The sequence below is a fragment of the Neodiprion virginianus genome, chromosome 5, assembly GCF_021901495.1.
Source record: "Neodiprion virginianus isolate iyNeoVirg1 chromosome 5, iyNeoVirg1.1, whole genome shotgun sequence".
NCBI classification, from domain to species: Eukaryota; Metazoa; Arthropoda; class Insecta; order Hymenoptera; family Diprionidae; genus Neodiprion; species Neodiprion virginianus.
In genome coordinates this window covers 29,686,686-29,701,466 of record NC_060881.1, presented here as the reverse complement: position 1 = coordinate 29,701,466, position 14,781 = coordinate 29,686,686, and the positions used below count along the sequence as shown (strand labels likewise).

Sequence of the window (14,781 nt, the reverse complement as noted above, 5' to 3'; positions counted from 1 at the left end):
ATTCCTCGCGAATGGTAAGTTCGAGAAGGTTCAAACTTTGTGAACTGTTCAACATTAGTACGCACTACAAGAGGTAAAAATTTCAGACAAATCGATTTTTTTGTCGTCCCTCTTATTGGCTGATAATTGGTGGACTAACCCATATATGTACATATGATTGTATAACGTATAATTTATTAAACTTAAAGACCGTATAACAGACGTGATGAAATATACTGATGTAACACATTCATTACCATAATCATAGCCGTTTGGACGGAAACTTTGAGGAACTTATACATGGAATACGAAGTGAAACGGTAAGTTACTAGTAGAATTAATTAATTCATGACTACGATACACTTTTATACTTTTACACGACGTCGGCTCAAAAAGGAAGGAATCAATATTGAAGATATATGGCGAATAACTTGTCGGTGATATAATTTCCATAGTTCGTTGAACTATCCAATCTTTACGATTAATGTATGTCCCATGCGCACATGGAAAAATGAACCATGAACCTTTTTTTGACAAAATAATCAAAGATAACGTCACCGTGGTTACTATAATATACGATATATATTACACAGTTGTCAGGAAGCGATAGTGATTTTTCATAATAATAATACAAATAAAAAAGCAGACGAAGCAACTTGAGAGATAATTATAGTATCTCAAATATCTATATCAATTCATCGCATCATAAATATTGATAGAAAACTGGAAGAAAAGAATTTTTGGGAAAATTCCATCTATATTGTGGAAAATATATGGTGGGAATGTTTTATATATTATAAATTTATAACACCAACAATGAGATGACGGTGTGAGATAATTATACGGTGGTTGTTTTTCTTCTTCTTCATTTAAATTCGGTTCGCTTGTATGCATGTTAATTTTTTTACTGCGTCTGTTCTTTCAATTCATTTATTACCCTTTTAAAATCCGGCGAAACTCGTTTTGACTCGAGATTCACTCGCACTTGTGTACAACCTGATTAATTAACTGACCTTCGTGGAGTGGTCTTTCCGTTCTCTGGATATAATACGGATAGAGGTTTAATGAAGTATATACGGAATATACTTTCACATAACTGAAAAATCAATAAGAAAAAAAAAAATAGAAGAAACTAAAACAGAAAATAATAGACTGACGTAAATGATCCTGGGGAATGCAATTAACAACTATTCTCAGGTCGTTCGTTTTACATACGTACGATTGGGTAAAAAAACAAACTAATAGCTTCTTTATCTATTTTTTATATGAAATGTTTTCCTTCCCATTTGGGTATAATTAAATTCAAATTTTAAATCCAACCTCTGGTGAGAATTAATTTTGGCACATATCGTTGTGGAAGAATCAACACATGTCAACCAGTCAAGTTAATTAATATTCTTGAATTAAATTAACAGTGAATATCATATGATAATTGATTATTTAATAAGTTACATCGAGTTCTTACGGCGGAAATTGTGTCTCACCACCTTTTGGCAGTATGATAAAATTCCACTGCGATTAGCGATGTGAAAATTAATAAAATGTCACTCGTACTATGCATGGCAAAACAGAAAAAAAAATTAATAAGTATGCAGACAAATTCAAGGACCGGTTGTACGACGTGTAGAGGTGACCGGGGCACGACGGACCCCTAAAAATTTTTGTTTAAAAGGTTTCTCAAAAATGATATTTTAGATGATGCCCATTTTCTCCGGAATATGACATGTTTTTTTTTTTTTTTGTCATACGTATCCACAGATAATTATTGAATTATTCAGTACCGGTAGAATTATAGGATGCAGAGTTATTTAAAAAATGAAATAAAAAATTTGTAAGATTTTTCGAGCGGGAAATAAGGATGAATTTTTTTGAGACTGATCAAAACAACTTTTACCCGGTGATCGAAAGCAATAAAAATAATTAACGTCTCAGAAGGTCCACCGTGATCCGGTCTCTCCTATATATTATTTTGAACAATAAAAAACGTAGTTAATTGGTTTCATAAAGGTTAAATAAAACTAGTAAGTCAATCTATGTTCAGTTGATCAGGGTAAATTGTGATTGAATATTTGTGCGGTAAAAGTGGATTAAACGAATAAACAAGCAAGTCGTGACGCATCGCCAAAATTTTATAATACAACGTAGGGTTTATTACAAGATAATAAACCTGTCACGATCGAATGCAAAGACCGGATCGCGACGTGAATACTAAGAGGCGGTTAATGCAGGCAATTGGGAAAATGAATTTCTCTTCTCTTGAGCGTGACCGAAAAAGGAGGGAAAAACATTGTTGTATTATACGTCCTCGAAAAATCCCCGCACCAGCCGTTGAGAAATAACAGCAGGCAAGTAACGAACAATCGTTTGTTAACGACTGACGAATGACGATCGTATACGTAACAGGTTTGAGTTAATCACCGGAAGCTTTGTTTGACTTGTTTCAAAACCGAATCTCGTGGGTGTTCGTTCGTTCATTCGAGTTTTAGCAAACCTGCCGACGAATGATGACGGGTTTCCAAAGCAGACACAACCACGAATGTGAACGGACGGAGCAAAAAGAAGTTTGTTACACGTGGGGTTTTGCCTTCTCAAAGTTTCTTACCAGTCTCACGTTTCCTCTACCTCGATTCGTGACGGCAAAAAAGAATGAATTTGACCAACGATCAGTCGACCTAACTGGTATAAAAGGATCCCGGTTTTGAAGATTGTAACATTATTCCGCCGGTAGTGAACGGAAGACGACTCGTATATAATATTATATATTATATATAGTATAGCGAACGTAAATTGCGAGGCATCACGACTATATAGTGAACATGTCGGAGAATAATCTGTCACCACTGCTCATCGCAGTTTTTGCGTTATTTGTATCAGTGAACGCAACAATTCGTAAGTGCAGCTACCGATCGAACAGCCTAAATTTAAAACTAATATCGTTAATTTTTTACTACCCAAATCACGCGCTTCAAGGGTTTCGTTATCATACGAGCATTTACAATCAATGTATAATACTTTGATAGAGAATCAGTGCGACTCCTGTATTTTTCTTCAAAACTTGTAACCTGAACGGAGATTATATTTGAAACGATATAAATTTTCACGTATAACATTTTCTTTGAGTGTCCGGATAAACTTAATCTTTAATATCTTTGAAACTTTTTTTTGAAAACATTATACGTACACGTATCTGTTACTGTTCGTGAATCTCTCGCAGATTTTCATTAAACCTGTGACATCTATTCGCGAAATCTTACAAAATATTGTAATTAAAATTGGATGATTGTTCCAATGCATTTGCAAAGGCAAAAAGAATAACGTCGGAAAGAGCAGACAAAATCGAACATTTCACAATTCTTTCCACAACGTTTCGACTATTTCGGTCAACGTCTTAATTGGCATTATATGTATTGTAAAAGCTTCTGCAAATTCATTGTTTGGATTTACGGAAAGAAAAATCTTATCAAGTCTCCTTTATAATCATACGTAGAGAAGTTGCTTCTTTTTTCCATATTGTAATTATTCAATGTTCTTCGACAGCTGACTACATACACACATGCAAGCGAACCGATCCGAAGATAGAGGAATGCGTGATAAACAGCCTTAAAAATCTGAGGCCACAATTGACTAAAGGAATCCCGGAGTTTGAAATGCCGTCAATTGATCCCCTTAAAATGCCCCACATAAATCTGAACCTGGGTCCTGGGTAAGAGCTAATAAAACTCTGATTGTGAGCCATAATTTGTGTATTGTTGTAGAAAACACTCGATCGGTATGATAACAATAAGTAAAGTAGCCAGTGGCGTGTGAACCGATCATTAACTCAGTTACTGAATAATTCAGTTTCAAGGCCGAGGGCGAAGACCTGCTGATATCAGGGGCAAAAGATTTTGAAATCCAGAATTTGGTCGTAAATCTCAAGGAGGATATCATCATCATTGACCTTTTCATAAAGAAATTAATCGCGAGAGGAATCTACGAAATCGACGGAAAGATTGCGTCGATACCGTTGAAGGGCACAGGTCCCTTGTTTTTGAGCGGAGGTAAAATATATATTGAATTTTCTCTCAATTCTGAGATATGCAAGTAAAAACTCATACCATTTTTCATTGGTATAATCGAACGTTAACGTTATTTATTTTTTTGTTTTTTCTCTCCAAGACACCGTTACTGTCCACGTAGTCTTACATGGCAAGAAGGTCAACAAGAATGGTCAACTGCGCTACTATTTTCCGTCAATGGACCTAAAGTTGAACATCGTTGACTACGATCTGAAGCTGGAGGGTATAGGTGGTGGTGATCCGACCCTCGGAAAAGTAACCAACCAAGTTCTGAAGGATGAAAAAGCCAGTATAAAGCAGACCCTTGTACCGGCCATCGAGAAGTCGCTCAGCGAGTATCTTTTGAACGCTGCTAATAACATATGCAAGCATTTCACGTATGATGAGCTGTTTCCTGCATCGTAGTTAAGATATGCAATTGTTTTCAACGTGTATGTGCGAAATATGTTATTAATTTTATTATGTATCGTTGGATGTGATAGCTTTTCGAATAAACGTACATGTTTTATATACATACAATGAAAGAAAAAAAAAAAAAAAAACAAAAAACAAAAACAAAACAAAACACGCCTTGAGCCATACCCGACGGCTTTTATTGGTGCTTTTATTATGCTATTCTCGATTAATTCCTAGTGCCATTTCCATCGAATTCAACCGATGGCCTTGGTGTCGCAAAACAAAGAAATAGACATGCATGCAAACGATATTTAGAATTATAATGAGCTGGATCAGTCAGATCTCAGATGTTCATATTGATCATAGAATTTTCGGCTGGATGACTTTTCGATCAGCGTTATCTAATTCTAATTAGGATTTTTACTCCGTAATATCTCTGTGCCTCTAAAGATACATTACCATTTATAATACAAGTTTTGAATCTTCGACTGGGGGAAAAGATTTTACGGAATGAAATGCTTGACAGCGGCGCAATAAAAATATCGCGGAATAATACTTGATTTCCGAGAAGTCAATTCTTATATTACTGATGTTTAATTAAAACGTTGACTCAGGCGGGATTTTGATGTGGATTGACCCTGAATATCAATTTCATTATTGTCTCACACCTTGAATATCAATTTCAAGGTTGATTTTAAGTTGAGAAAAATCTTGATAACTCGCAGTGGTTGCAAACTCGTAGTTTACTTTCAAATGCTTATGACGTAAGTATGTGTGATCTTTGTTTTATATAAATTTACCAGGATATTGTAAGATTCGTTCTCACTCAAGCTATCATTATAAGGTCAAATATTCAAACTCTGTACTGCGAGTAAAATAAAATTCCTAAATTTAAACATTATCGAGCAACGAATCAATTTGCATGCTAATGCTAAAAAACCGGATATGTGAGTAGGATTTGCGCCCCGAGGGTTCTGTAGGAACTCAATTATTTTCTTCTTTTTTTTTTGTGTTATATAACTACAAATTAACTACTTTCGGACTTTTTTTACTTTACTTGTGCCGTGAGAACTTGATTCTCTTCAAATGTCAAGATCGTGAGTGTGCAAGTATAAAATTACGTGACTTTTTATTTTTTACACCACCAAGGGATCGAAGACCTTAGTATTTGACGTTAATTTCAACAAAAAAGGTCCTGACAGTCGAACAGACGGACAATGAAATGACCCTGTAACGGTTCCGATTTTTACCTATGAAGGTACGGAATCCTAAAAAGGCGGTTAATATAAAATATCATTCGCCAAAATATCAACGGCGTTTGTAAGCTGTTGATGTCAATAACTTCCAATGCCACATAAACATGGCCACATGCCATTATTACGATGTGAAAAATATTTGAGTGACATATGATTCCGTTGGAGTATTTTGAGAATCGATCAACGCAAAATAATTTCATATACATCATATTTCTGAATATTACTTTATTATATTACTTTCAATTTATTATTACTAAACGGTATCATCTAGATGCGCACTAATCTGCCAAACAACTATAGACAACTATTTTATACCTACGTATTTTAAACCCTTATCCTATACGCAAATCGCACAGATCATTTATCACGCATATGTTACGTATTATACAATGTCAGATCAACGTCAGAGATATCGACAGATTTGAATTTCCAAGTAATTTTACAGTAAGTCGGAAAAAAAATTTCTGCTACAAGTTGGTAATATTAAAGATCGAATACATAATTGAAGTAAACGTGTAGATAGAATACGTGCACGTTTATAATTTGATTTTTGGATTTTCGAATTACCTAATTAAGAATTAATGATTGATAGAAAAAAAATGCAGTTCGTACGGAACACACGTACCCATTTCCTTTGTTATTCAACTCAACTCAAATCTACATTCTTTAACAATTACAAGTCTACAGATTGAAAAATTTCAATATTTTCTTTTATGGTGGCTTCAATTTTTATTCATCAATTATATACCACTACGAAAAGTCATTTTTTTTTTTTATTTTTCAACAGTTTTACTATATTCGATCCATTGTCACAATTCTTTGAATTCGATTATGTTTATTTTGTTCCCTATAACTGTGACTTGAGCGCAGCTGAGGTTACATTATTACTATATTATTGTTGTTGTTGTTGTTCTTGTTATTATTATATTCACGGCATATAACGTCGATTGCGTTTCCTTATTTACGTAGTATTTTATATTTCACCTTTTACTTTCTTACCATCTATTTATTTATCTACTTCGAAAGATTGATTGTCGACTTTCAGTATAAGTTTTGATATGCGATGTAAACGCAAATATTGAACAGTTAATTACATATATTTAACGACCCAATTAAGTGCGTCGATGAAAAATCGCGGTTAATCTTTAATGAAAACGTAGTATTCTAAACTTGACGAGAACTTTTCTAGCGTCGTTGAATTCTAAATATTACGGTGTTCGTTTATGTTTATTTATAAATTTATCGATTTTATTTCCCTTTTGTTCACTCACAGTTATTATACGATTACTAATGTTAGAGGACAGTCCGTTCATCGGGCTTCCCTTTTGAATTTAAGTACTCTATATTTAATTTAAAAATATTTATAATCTTTAGACTGAAGTATATGAAATAAAACTACAAATGTTTGCAGGTAAGTGAAATATTAACATATGGATTAACTTTCTGCTTTCGATATTCGATGATTTGGTCAATGTCTACTTAAATATTACTTTTTTTTTTCTCAATAAAAAGTTGAAAAAAACAGAATTTTCCGTTAATGCGAATTAATCATTACGAAAAATGCGTATAGGTTTTTTGTGAGTACTAATATTAGGAAAAAAACGACGGAAATATTTGCTATCCAGACGGTCCAGATACATATTAGACTTTCAAATTTCTTATCACGTAAATATGTTCAATGACATGTAATTTACAACACGTGAAGATTGTTAAAAACCATCCAGTGTATCTGTGCATATGAAATAATCACTCAACGGGAAAAAGAAATTGGACAAAGAATTGAGTATCGCATTAATTTGATTGGCACGTCTATTTCATCCAGTCACGTATTAATTTTTTGTCAAATTCTCGCCATCCCAACATCAAGTATACACAGAGAATGGAACAATTGGTATAACCGTGTGTCTTTCGAAATTTGAATCAGGTTTCACACACACGCACACACACACACATACATGCATACATATATACAAACGCTTTGTGCGTATTGTAAAACAGGCTCTTTTCTCACATCGTTCCCTTTCACAGACAGTCTTCTACATATTTCTGCCAAATCCTACTTAACGATCGTAGTATGAGGACTTAATGTGACGAGTAGCGTACAAATTAGGATTTGGGTAGGTAGATAGGTACGCGTTCGTGTTTCGTAGTTTTAAAATCATTCTATCTTAAAAGAAAAGAAATATAATTATATCAAAAATACAACCTATTTGTGCGTATAATCAATATCACTCTAGTTTGAAAAATGATTGTAGAACAATGTTGCGTGATTGATGAATAATATTAAATTCAATAAAAATATCGTAACTTTCGAATATGTAAATCTTTTCTTACAGACATGTTTGAGTTTCGGAACTATCCGATAAAGAGGCAACTCGTCAAGATTATCATTATGGATTCGTATACTGTGAACTTATGCGATAAGAAATTATTATCCTTCTAAAGGTCATGCCAACACTAAGATTCTATAAATTTCAAATGCAACAGATAATAAAAGTAAGGTTCCAACGACGAAACGAAAATTAATAATAATAAAGAAATGCTTCCACTGATTAGGAACAGAAACCGTTATTAATTCCGTTTATAACAGCCATTCGCGGTTCGGCTGATATCATTTTCTTTCAACTTTTCTGTTTTTTTTTCCACTTTACTCCTTTCTGCATCGTATGATTCGTTTCCAAACGATGTTATCGCGATTTCACAGTCTTCGTTAAATCTATTGCTCATTGTCTGATGTTTACATGGGCATGCTGTGTAATATTGCCGACGAATTCAACAAACCCTGGCGTTGCCTCTGCTTTCGTTGTTCGGTCATCTAAATTTAGAGAACGTATAATATTAGAAGTATTTCTAAGCAACAATGAAATAACAGAATCTTTAAAGTCTCGAAACTTGGGAATTTATTAAGCAGATTTGAACACATTACTTGGTCACGAAGCTCAGTCAGTTGCTGAGATAAACATTTGACCAAATGTTGAGTCGACTCAAGTTGAGATTGTAAACTTCTCAGCTCTACTTGTTCACCTTCCCCTTCATCAGCGGCCAGAGACTTTGCTCTCAGTCGTGGAAACCATTCAAGATTACGATCCTGTGAAAGTGCATAGAGCTTACATACATTGACATAATTGGTATATATAAATGTACTTTTGAAAGCTCTATGAACTATTACCTTAACCATCGCGTACACGTATGATTCAGGACCTGTAAACTCGGTCGGGTCTTTCACTTTCACCAGTACTATGAAATATAGGTAATGCCACATGTTGTGCTCGTGTTTTACATGCTCCTCAAATGACACGGTCTTGTTGTCAAATGCCGATCTGTTCAATCCTACAAAATCGACAATGCTATCATTTCGTTGATCACAAAAACAAACAAAGCCGTTGCAGAACAGTATCGAACGGTGCAGCCATGCCTTACGAAAAGAAGACTCATTTAATCAATCAACATCAGACAGTTTCCAGGTATTAATTGCTCTGGTCAAAAAAGTAGAACTGATGAATTCGAAATTCTTCTAGGAAACCATCTGATTGGGTGTGAAAAATGGAGCGTAGTTGTACCGTTTGATACCTATAATTGGAACCAATTCAAAAGAATATTTGGCACTTGTTCAAAGAGTCTTTGAAAGCAGAATTATAAATTTATAATCAGAGTAATCAAAATAATTCGAAGCTTAACCCCATTTAAAAGCAATCTTCGATTACTCAGGCTACTACATTTGTATTCTCCTGTCAAGTAAAAGAATGTATGTATGCAAAAACTAATGAAAAATTGATTTATGCAACGATGGTAAGAAAAAAAAAAAATGTTTTCAATAGTAAAGAGAGAAGACGCGTAAATTGTAAAATTTAATTTAAAAAGGGATTCAAAAATAACATGCTCAAATACTAGAGCATTGTATGATTGTAGTAAAAAATGAAGTTGAAAGCGTTGCAATAATTTGTTGATAAATATCATTTAAGCATGAAGCCAATATTGTTTTGTCATTTGATTATTTACCCATTACCGAAGTAATCGTGAGATCACTAATTGCTTTTCGACGCAATTTTCTAGGGTACGTACCACAAATGAAGCACGTGCTTTTGAGTATCAGTTCTTTTTGCTGTTTCTCCGATCTAAGATCGGCAAACGTGTCGATGATCACACCAAATATTAAATTCAGTACGATAATAATTACGATGAAGAAGAAGAGAAGATCGTACACAACTCTGGGAACGAATAAAGCTTCCTGAAAATACATAAATGTACATATAGAACCATAAAGAAGTTTTTTATTTGTTCAACGCCTGCATGCACAATTTATTGTCACGGTAAAATAAATCCGAGTAACAGACATTTGACTCTCACCGCGCTTGACGGAGCTCTCAATATATCTCCTATACCACCGCCATTCCTTAAACCTTGATTTAGAGTCGTGACAATGCACATCAACAGAGAATCACAGGCTCGTTCTTTTGCCTCTCCACCTACATTAACGACTTCTACCTTCCTAGATACTTCCTTATTTCCTGTCGATCGGTAAACAAATTATAAGTAACATTGAACCAAATATCAGAAAGAATGAAGGTGCTGTTTAAAGTGTTCTCAGAAGGTATGTACATAAGAACTGAAATTTGCACCAGTGAATTCAATTTTTGTCAAAATATCAACTGACGCACCTTCTTCCGTGTAACGAGAGACTGTTTCCGTCGCTACACAGTCTTCGGTGTCATTTGATTTGCACGTTCCAGAAATATCTTCGTCAGATGCAGCTGAAATCGGATAAAATTGAGTTGCAAACATTTGCTGAGCCCAGTCGAGAAGATTTGGCCAGTTCAAAATCCAGTTGACAATAACTTACGAATAATCTCTTCGTCAATGCTGACCAAGAAGTCGTCCTTGAAAAACATGTAACCAATGATCGAGAACATGTAAACAAGTATCAAAGCTAGAACGGCAGTTAGAATGATAGATCGTCCGTTCCTTGTAACCGACTTGATCACGTTGAGCAATGTTTCTTCACGATATACGACATCGAATAGCTGTTAAAAAAAAATTTACGCGAAAAATAATTAAATGTACAAAATTACCATGATCATGTGAACGAGTACATAAAAATTGGCAGACGCCAGACAATGTCTTACCAAAACTGAGAAAAAGAAGGGATGCATTGCGATGCCAAGAACACAGAAAATCAGATACGACAAGTGATAAAGTAGCTCGCCGTTCGTTACTATCTGGTCTATGCTTTTGCTGAGAGTTCCTTGATTTCCTATTATGCTTATTAAATGTATTATTTTTAAAAGAACCTGGAAATGAGATAATAGAGTAGCATCATGTTATTTGAATAGGTGATTTAAAGAATATAATGCTATTTAGTCCTCTAAATGTACAAGAGAATTATTCTACTCACGGTTAAAAATCCTAACAACCATAATGTTGGCTCAGGTCCTACGGAATATATTAAACGAAATATTGTTGCGGCAACAAATGTCCAGATTACTGACTCTCTTGGCAGAGTAACAACGATAACCGCAAAGGATAACATCACCGTCCAAATGAGCCCGGACAAATGTGGACTCAGTTCTAAAATGTAAGTAATATTTTGTATCGTGGAAATAAAATTAAATCTGAGATGAAAAATACCAATCCACAGGCAATCAGGAAGACAATAAAAGACTGCAGTCGCCATAGATAAAAAAAATAAACTACGCAATTGACGTGCGCACAAGGAAATTGCTAATTAGGACCAAGCGAAATGTGTATAATTATTGTCTGATATAAGTCAATCCTCACTTACCCGGTACAGAGTCAACAAATGGATAAAAAAGCGCCACAATGACATTGATAAAGACAGCACAGTTGAACAGTATGTTACTCCACAACGACATATAACTGCTTACCCAAAAAAGCATTGGTTGTCCTGGAAATAACGAGAATTCGATTATGATAGCAGAGAGGTGATAAAACATGAGTCGAAAACTGTGTACAAACCTCTGAGTTTCTTTTGCCATTTCATTTCGTTAAACATATCTTCGGTTCTTTCGAAAAAGTCCGATACCTTTGAACCCTGATCATCAAGTTCAGCAGTGCTCAACACCCTCAGTTTTGTGTCCATTGTTATGAGCTCGCAAATTTCCGGTATTGGAAAAACTATTTGTTCTAATGTTCTGTCTTGTCTAACGATCTGTGGAAAAAAAAAAAATGTATTTCCTTTTAATGATTCAGCGATGAAAAGAAATTCGGTCAAGCATGACATTGTTTTAAAAATATCTATAGGTTTTAGGTTCGTTGTTGAAATTTTCACTCGCCTCAATTTGAGCGGTGTGAGTGGCGTAATATTGGAGCGCCCTGTTGGTTTTTGGATCGGCATTATTGTGCTCAGAGGGCTTCAGCATAGTCGACAATTCTTTATTGTGCTGTGCTAATTGATGACAAAGTATGTAAATGTTGTGCCCGACCTACGAAGTAAAAATTATACAAACAATGATTGAAAGAACGTAAAAAAATTCAATCTGATTGAAATTATTTTCTCAATTAAATTTGTTGCATACTTCTTTGGGAGAAACACCATCTTCTCCATCCGTAGACGAGTCGTCAGCATCGTCATCAACGTCCAAAGATTCCTGGTGAAAAGCCCTGCAAGCGACGTCGACGAGCTGCTTCGGATTCATGTTGTACAATATTCTTTCGGCATTCTCGCTGTCCCCTCTGCTCTCCATAATAGCAAGCAGCAATTTACTAGCATTATTTTTCAACTCCAGAACCAAATCCATTCGCGTCTTTCCCAAAGGATTAATGTCGTTCAAAATCAACGCAGTTATTATGTCCAAACCATTTGATTCGTGTGTCGCTATACAGTTCTGATTGTCGTGACACGGCCCTTGACAATATTCTGTCAAAGTTTCGAGGGTCTGATTTATTAGAGCGACATTATACTCGTTTATGTACAGACCAAGGAGTCCAAGACCACCCGTAGTTGAACCGCATATGCAGTCGAGAAACATCAGAGTCTCGGACACCAGATTGTAGTTGGTCTTGTTATTTTGATGGCGAAGCAGATTCTGAAACGAGATTAAACCCGATGCATTGTGTCGATCTGAACACCACTTGATTATCATCAGTCAAGTTACGGTCCAGTACCGCTAAAAATAAGAGGAGAAAATCGATCACACACCTGCAGTTCTCTGTTATGATTTTCGCAGAGGAGTTGAAGAAACCTGAGTATGGGTTGCATCACCAATACTTTGGCGCTGAGTTGTCCCTCGTCCCTCTCGTTGTTGCTGCTGCCGCTTTTGTGTCTCTCAAGCATATCTTCCACGGCAGAACCGGGAACCAAATTTTGCCCAGCATCGTCACCCGATGATGCTAAATTCCTAACATTGGCGTAAGCCTGATCTGTGGCGGCCGCTGCCTGGTTCAATTCTTCGCGTTGTTCTTCCGTCAGTACGATGCCATTTGGTTTTCCTGCAATAAATACGTTTAACTTCCCTAACATTAAAGTTTATGTGACGATTTTCGTGTCTTCTATGCAATTGGGATCAAGCCCTTCACCCGTACCACGTTTTCTTGATATTTTTTCCAACTCCTTGCTCTGTTCCTTATCCTCGTGGGCTTTCGCAGCAATATCCGAAGTGTTTACAGTCACAGTAGACTTGATTTCCTGCTGTGACTCTTTCATTTTGTCAAAGAAAACCTGAGAGATATTATAGTAACGTTTTAGCTGTTTAAGAAAGACTGCAGACATTGTATTCGTTACCAAAACTTAAACGGTACCTTGAAAAATGCCTGACTAAGATCACCGCCCATCAATTTTGTGAACATGCTTTTTTGAATTATTGGATTTCCACCTTCCAATAAAGCGATCCCCAATTCCACAGCCTCTGCAAAAATACTCTGTGAATGTACGCTTTTGATGACCAATTCCACCACCAAATCGGATGCCCCTTCTCTGTCCAAATGGCTTTGTACTTCGTGAAGAGTTCTCCCAGCACGAAGTAATATCTTCGCTGTAACAATAGTTGAAATTTTAATTTTCATTTTGTTTTTAACAGATTAATTTTAAACGTTTTTCAAAGACACGTCAATTTTTTTCACTCTATACAGATGGAATAAGCGAAATAGTTTGATACCTCCAGGTCCGTGTGTGACTGCGGTTGTACAAGGGACACCGATCTCGACAGTTTCTGGTTTTTGAACAAAAGTTTTGCCGAAATAACGTATCAGTAGATTATGCCTCAACACATCGCCCTGTGGAAAATAAATTGATTGTAATTCAAAAGAGAACGTGATATGCGAGTAAACAAGGTATTTGTTAAAAGATGTACCAATACCAGATAATCAATAGTGTATGTACAATAGGAAAGTTCATCTAGTAGATAAGTTGCTAGGCGCCAGAGTTATTAATCTTTTAATGATTCTTTATAATGCAGGATACTGAATTTAAGAAGCAATTGCGTTAATTAAACTTGTTATATGTGTGTCTGAAAAGAGTGAATAAAGGTATATTTACTATTGACAGTGATTGTGTGCAATGAAAGATATTCGAATGCATACGTAAACTTAGTCTAATAACTTATCCGTGTACTATATTGAACATATATGTGTAATTTATCTTTCAATTCAATATTTCCATTCAATCTTTGCTTAGTGAATTTACGCATTAATTAAATTTAAAGAAAAAGGTAAGCAAGTGCTCGATAATTTTCTACTTTTGTTATGGTGAGCATTGTTCTTAAAAATATCAATTCAAACAGAAAAGAATTATTCTTAGACCAATTTTATTTTCACAATTGCAAACACAGATCGAATCCTGCTGATATCGAAGATGATTTTGACTAGGACGTTGTTTTCTATCAAATATAGGTCTGGGAAATTCCTAGATAAATTATCTTGAATAAAAATCAACTGTCCAAATTTTATTTAATGATATGACATGTAACATGGAAGTTGAATGGAATCGTTGGATTATTTACAAACAATGAATAATATGCTGACGTATTGGTACATCGAGTATAACAATTGCATTGATATTGATCTATAAAACAATTAGTAGGCAAACTTATTCACATTTTATACTTAGACACGTAGCAATTATGCAGTTGGTTTTTTGT

General features: G+C 35.1%; 2 protein-coding genes across 3 annotated transcripts in view; one reads left to right on the top strand and one right to left on the bottom strand.

Annotated features, from left to right (window-relative positions):
- Nucleotides 1–2,686: 2,686 nt before the first annotated feature.
- On the top strand, nucleotides 2,687–4,549 carry LOC124304356 (putative beta-carotene-binding protein). Its single transcript, XM_046762441.1, has 4 exons — nucleotides 2,687–2,868; nucleotides 3,517–3,682; nucleotides 3,820–4,019; nucleotides 4,138–4,549. The coding sequence occupies exons 1-4, from the start codon at nucleotides 2,796–2,798 to the stop codon at nucleotides 4,440–4,442; spliced, it is 744 nt and encodes a 247-aa protein (XP_046618397.1). The 5' UTR covers nucleotides 2,687–2,795; the 3' UTR covers nucleotides 4,443–4,549.
- Nucleotides 4,550–6,298: 1,749 nt separating this feature from the next.
- Nucleotides 6,299–14,781, bottom strand: part of LOC124304355 (inositol 1,4,5-trisphosphate receptor) — a 30,067-nt gene continuing 21,584 nt past the window's right edge. For both annotated transcript variants that reach the window (XM_046762439.1, XM_046762440.1), the window contains 17 exons: nucleotides 13,801–13,918; nucleotides 13,445–13,677; nucleotides 13,229–13,364; nucleotides 12,846–13,135; nucleotides 12,223–12,732; nucleotides 11,980–12,129; nucleotides 11,663–11,855; nucleotides 11,469–11,591; nucleotides 11,082–11,254; nucleotides 10,813–10,977; nucleotides 10,530–10,710; nucleotides 10,348–10,440; nucleotides 10,037–10,197; nucleotides 9,752–9,917; nucleotides 8,859–9,019; nucleotides 8,616–8,777; nucleotides 6,299–8,504 (listed from right to left, as the gene is read on the bottom strand). In XM_046762439.1, the coding sequence (XP_046618395.1) occupies nucleotides 8,427–8,504; nucleotides 8,616–8,777; nucleotides 8,859–9,019; nucleotides 9,752–9,917; nucleotides 10,037–10,197; nucleotides 10,348–10,440; nucleotides 10,530–10,710; nucleotides 10,813–10,977; nucleotides 11,082–11,254; nucleotides 11,469–11,591; nucleotides 11,663–11,855; nucleotides 11,980–12,129; nucleotides 12,223–12,732; nucleotides 12,846–13,135; nucleotides 13,229–13,364; nucleotides 13,445–13,677; nucleotides 13,801–13,918 (3,093 nt within the window). In that variant the 3' untranslated portion in view covers nucleotides 6,299–8,426. The remainder of the gene's footprint in view (nucleotides 8,505–8,615; nucleotides 8,778–8,858; nucleotides 9,020–9,751; nucleotides 9,918–10,036; nucleotides 10,198–10,347; nucleotides 10,441–10,529; nucleotides 10,711–10,812; nucleotides 10,978–11,081; nucleotides 11,255–11,468; nucleotides 11,592–11,662; nucleotides 11,856–11,979; nucleotides 12,130–12,222; nucleotides 12,733–12,845; nucleotides 13,136–13,228; nucleotides 13,365–13,444; nucleotides 13,678–13,800; nucleotides 13,919–14,781) is intronic.

Excerpts from the sequence above, each read along its gene's own strand:
- LOC124304356 (XM_046762441.1), top strand. The coding sequence starts at position 2,796 with ATGTCGGAGAATAATCTGTCACCACTGCTCATCGCAGTTTTTGCGTTA. Across the intron at positions 2,869-3,516 it reads ATCAGTGAACGCAACAATTC|CTGACTACATACACACATGC; the intron begins GTAAGTGCAGCT and ends GTTCTTCGACAG. Across the intron at positions 3,683-3,819 it reads AATCTGAACCTGGGTCCTGG|TTTCAAGGCCGAGGGCGAAG; the intron begins GTAAGAGCTAAT and ends TGAATAATTCAG.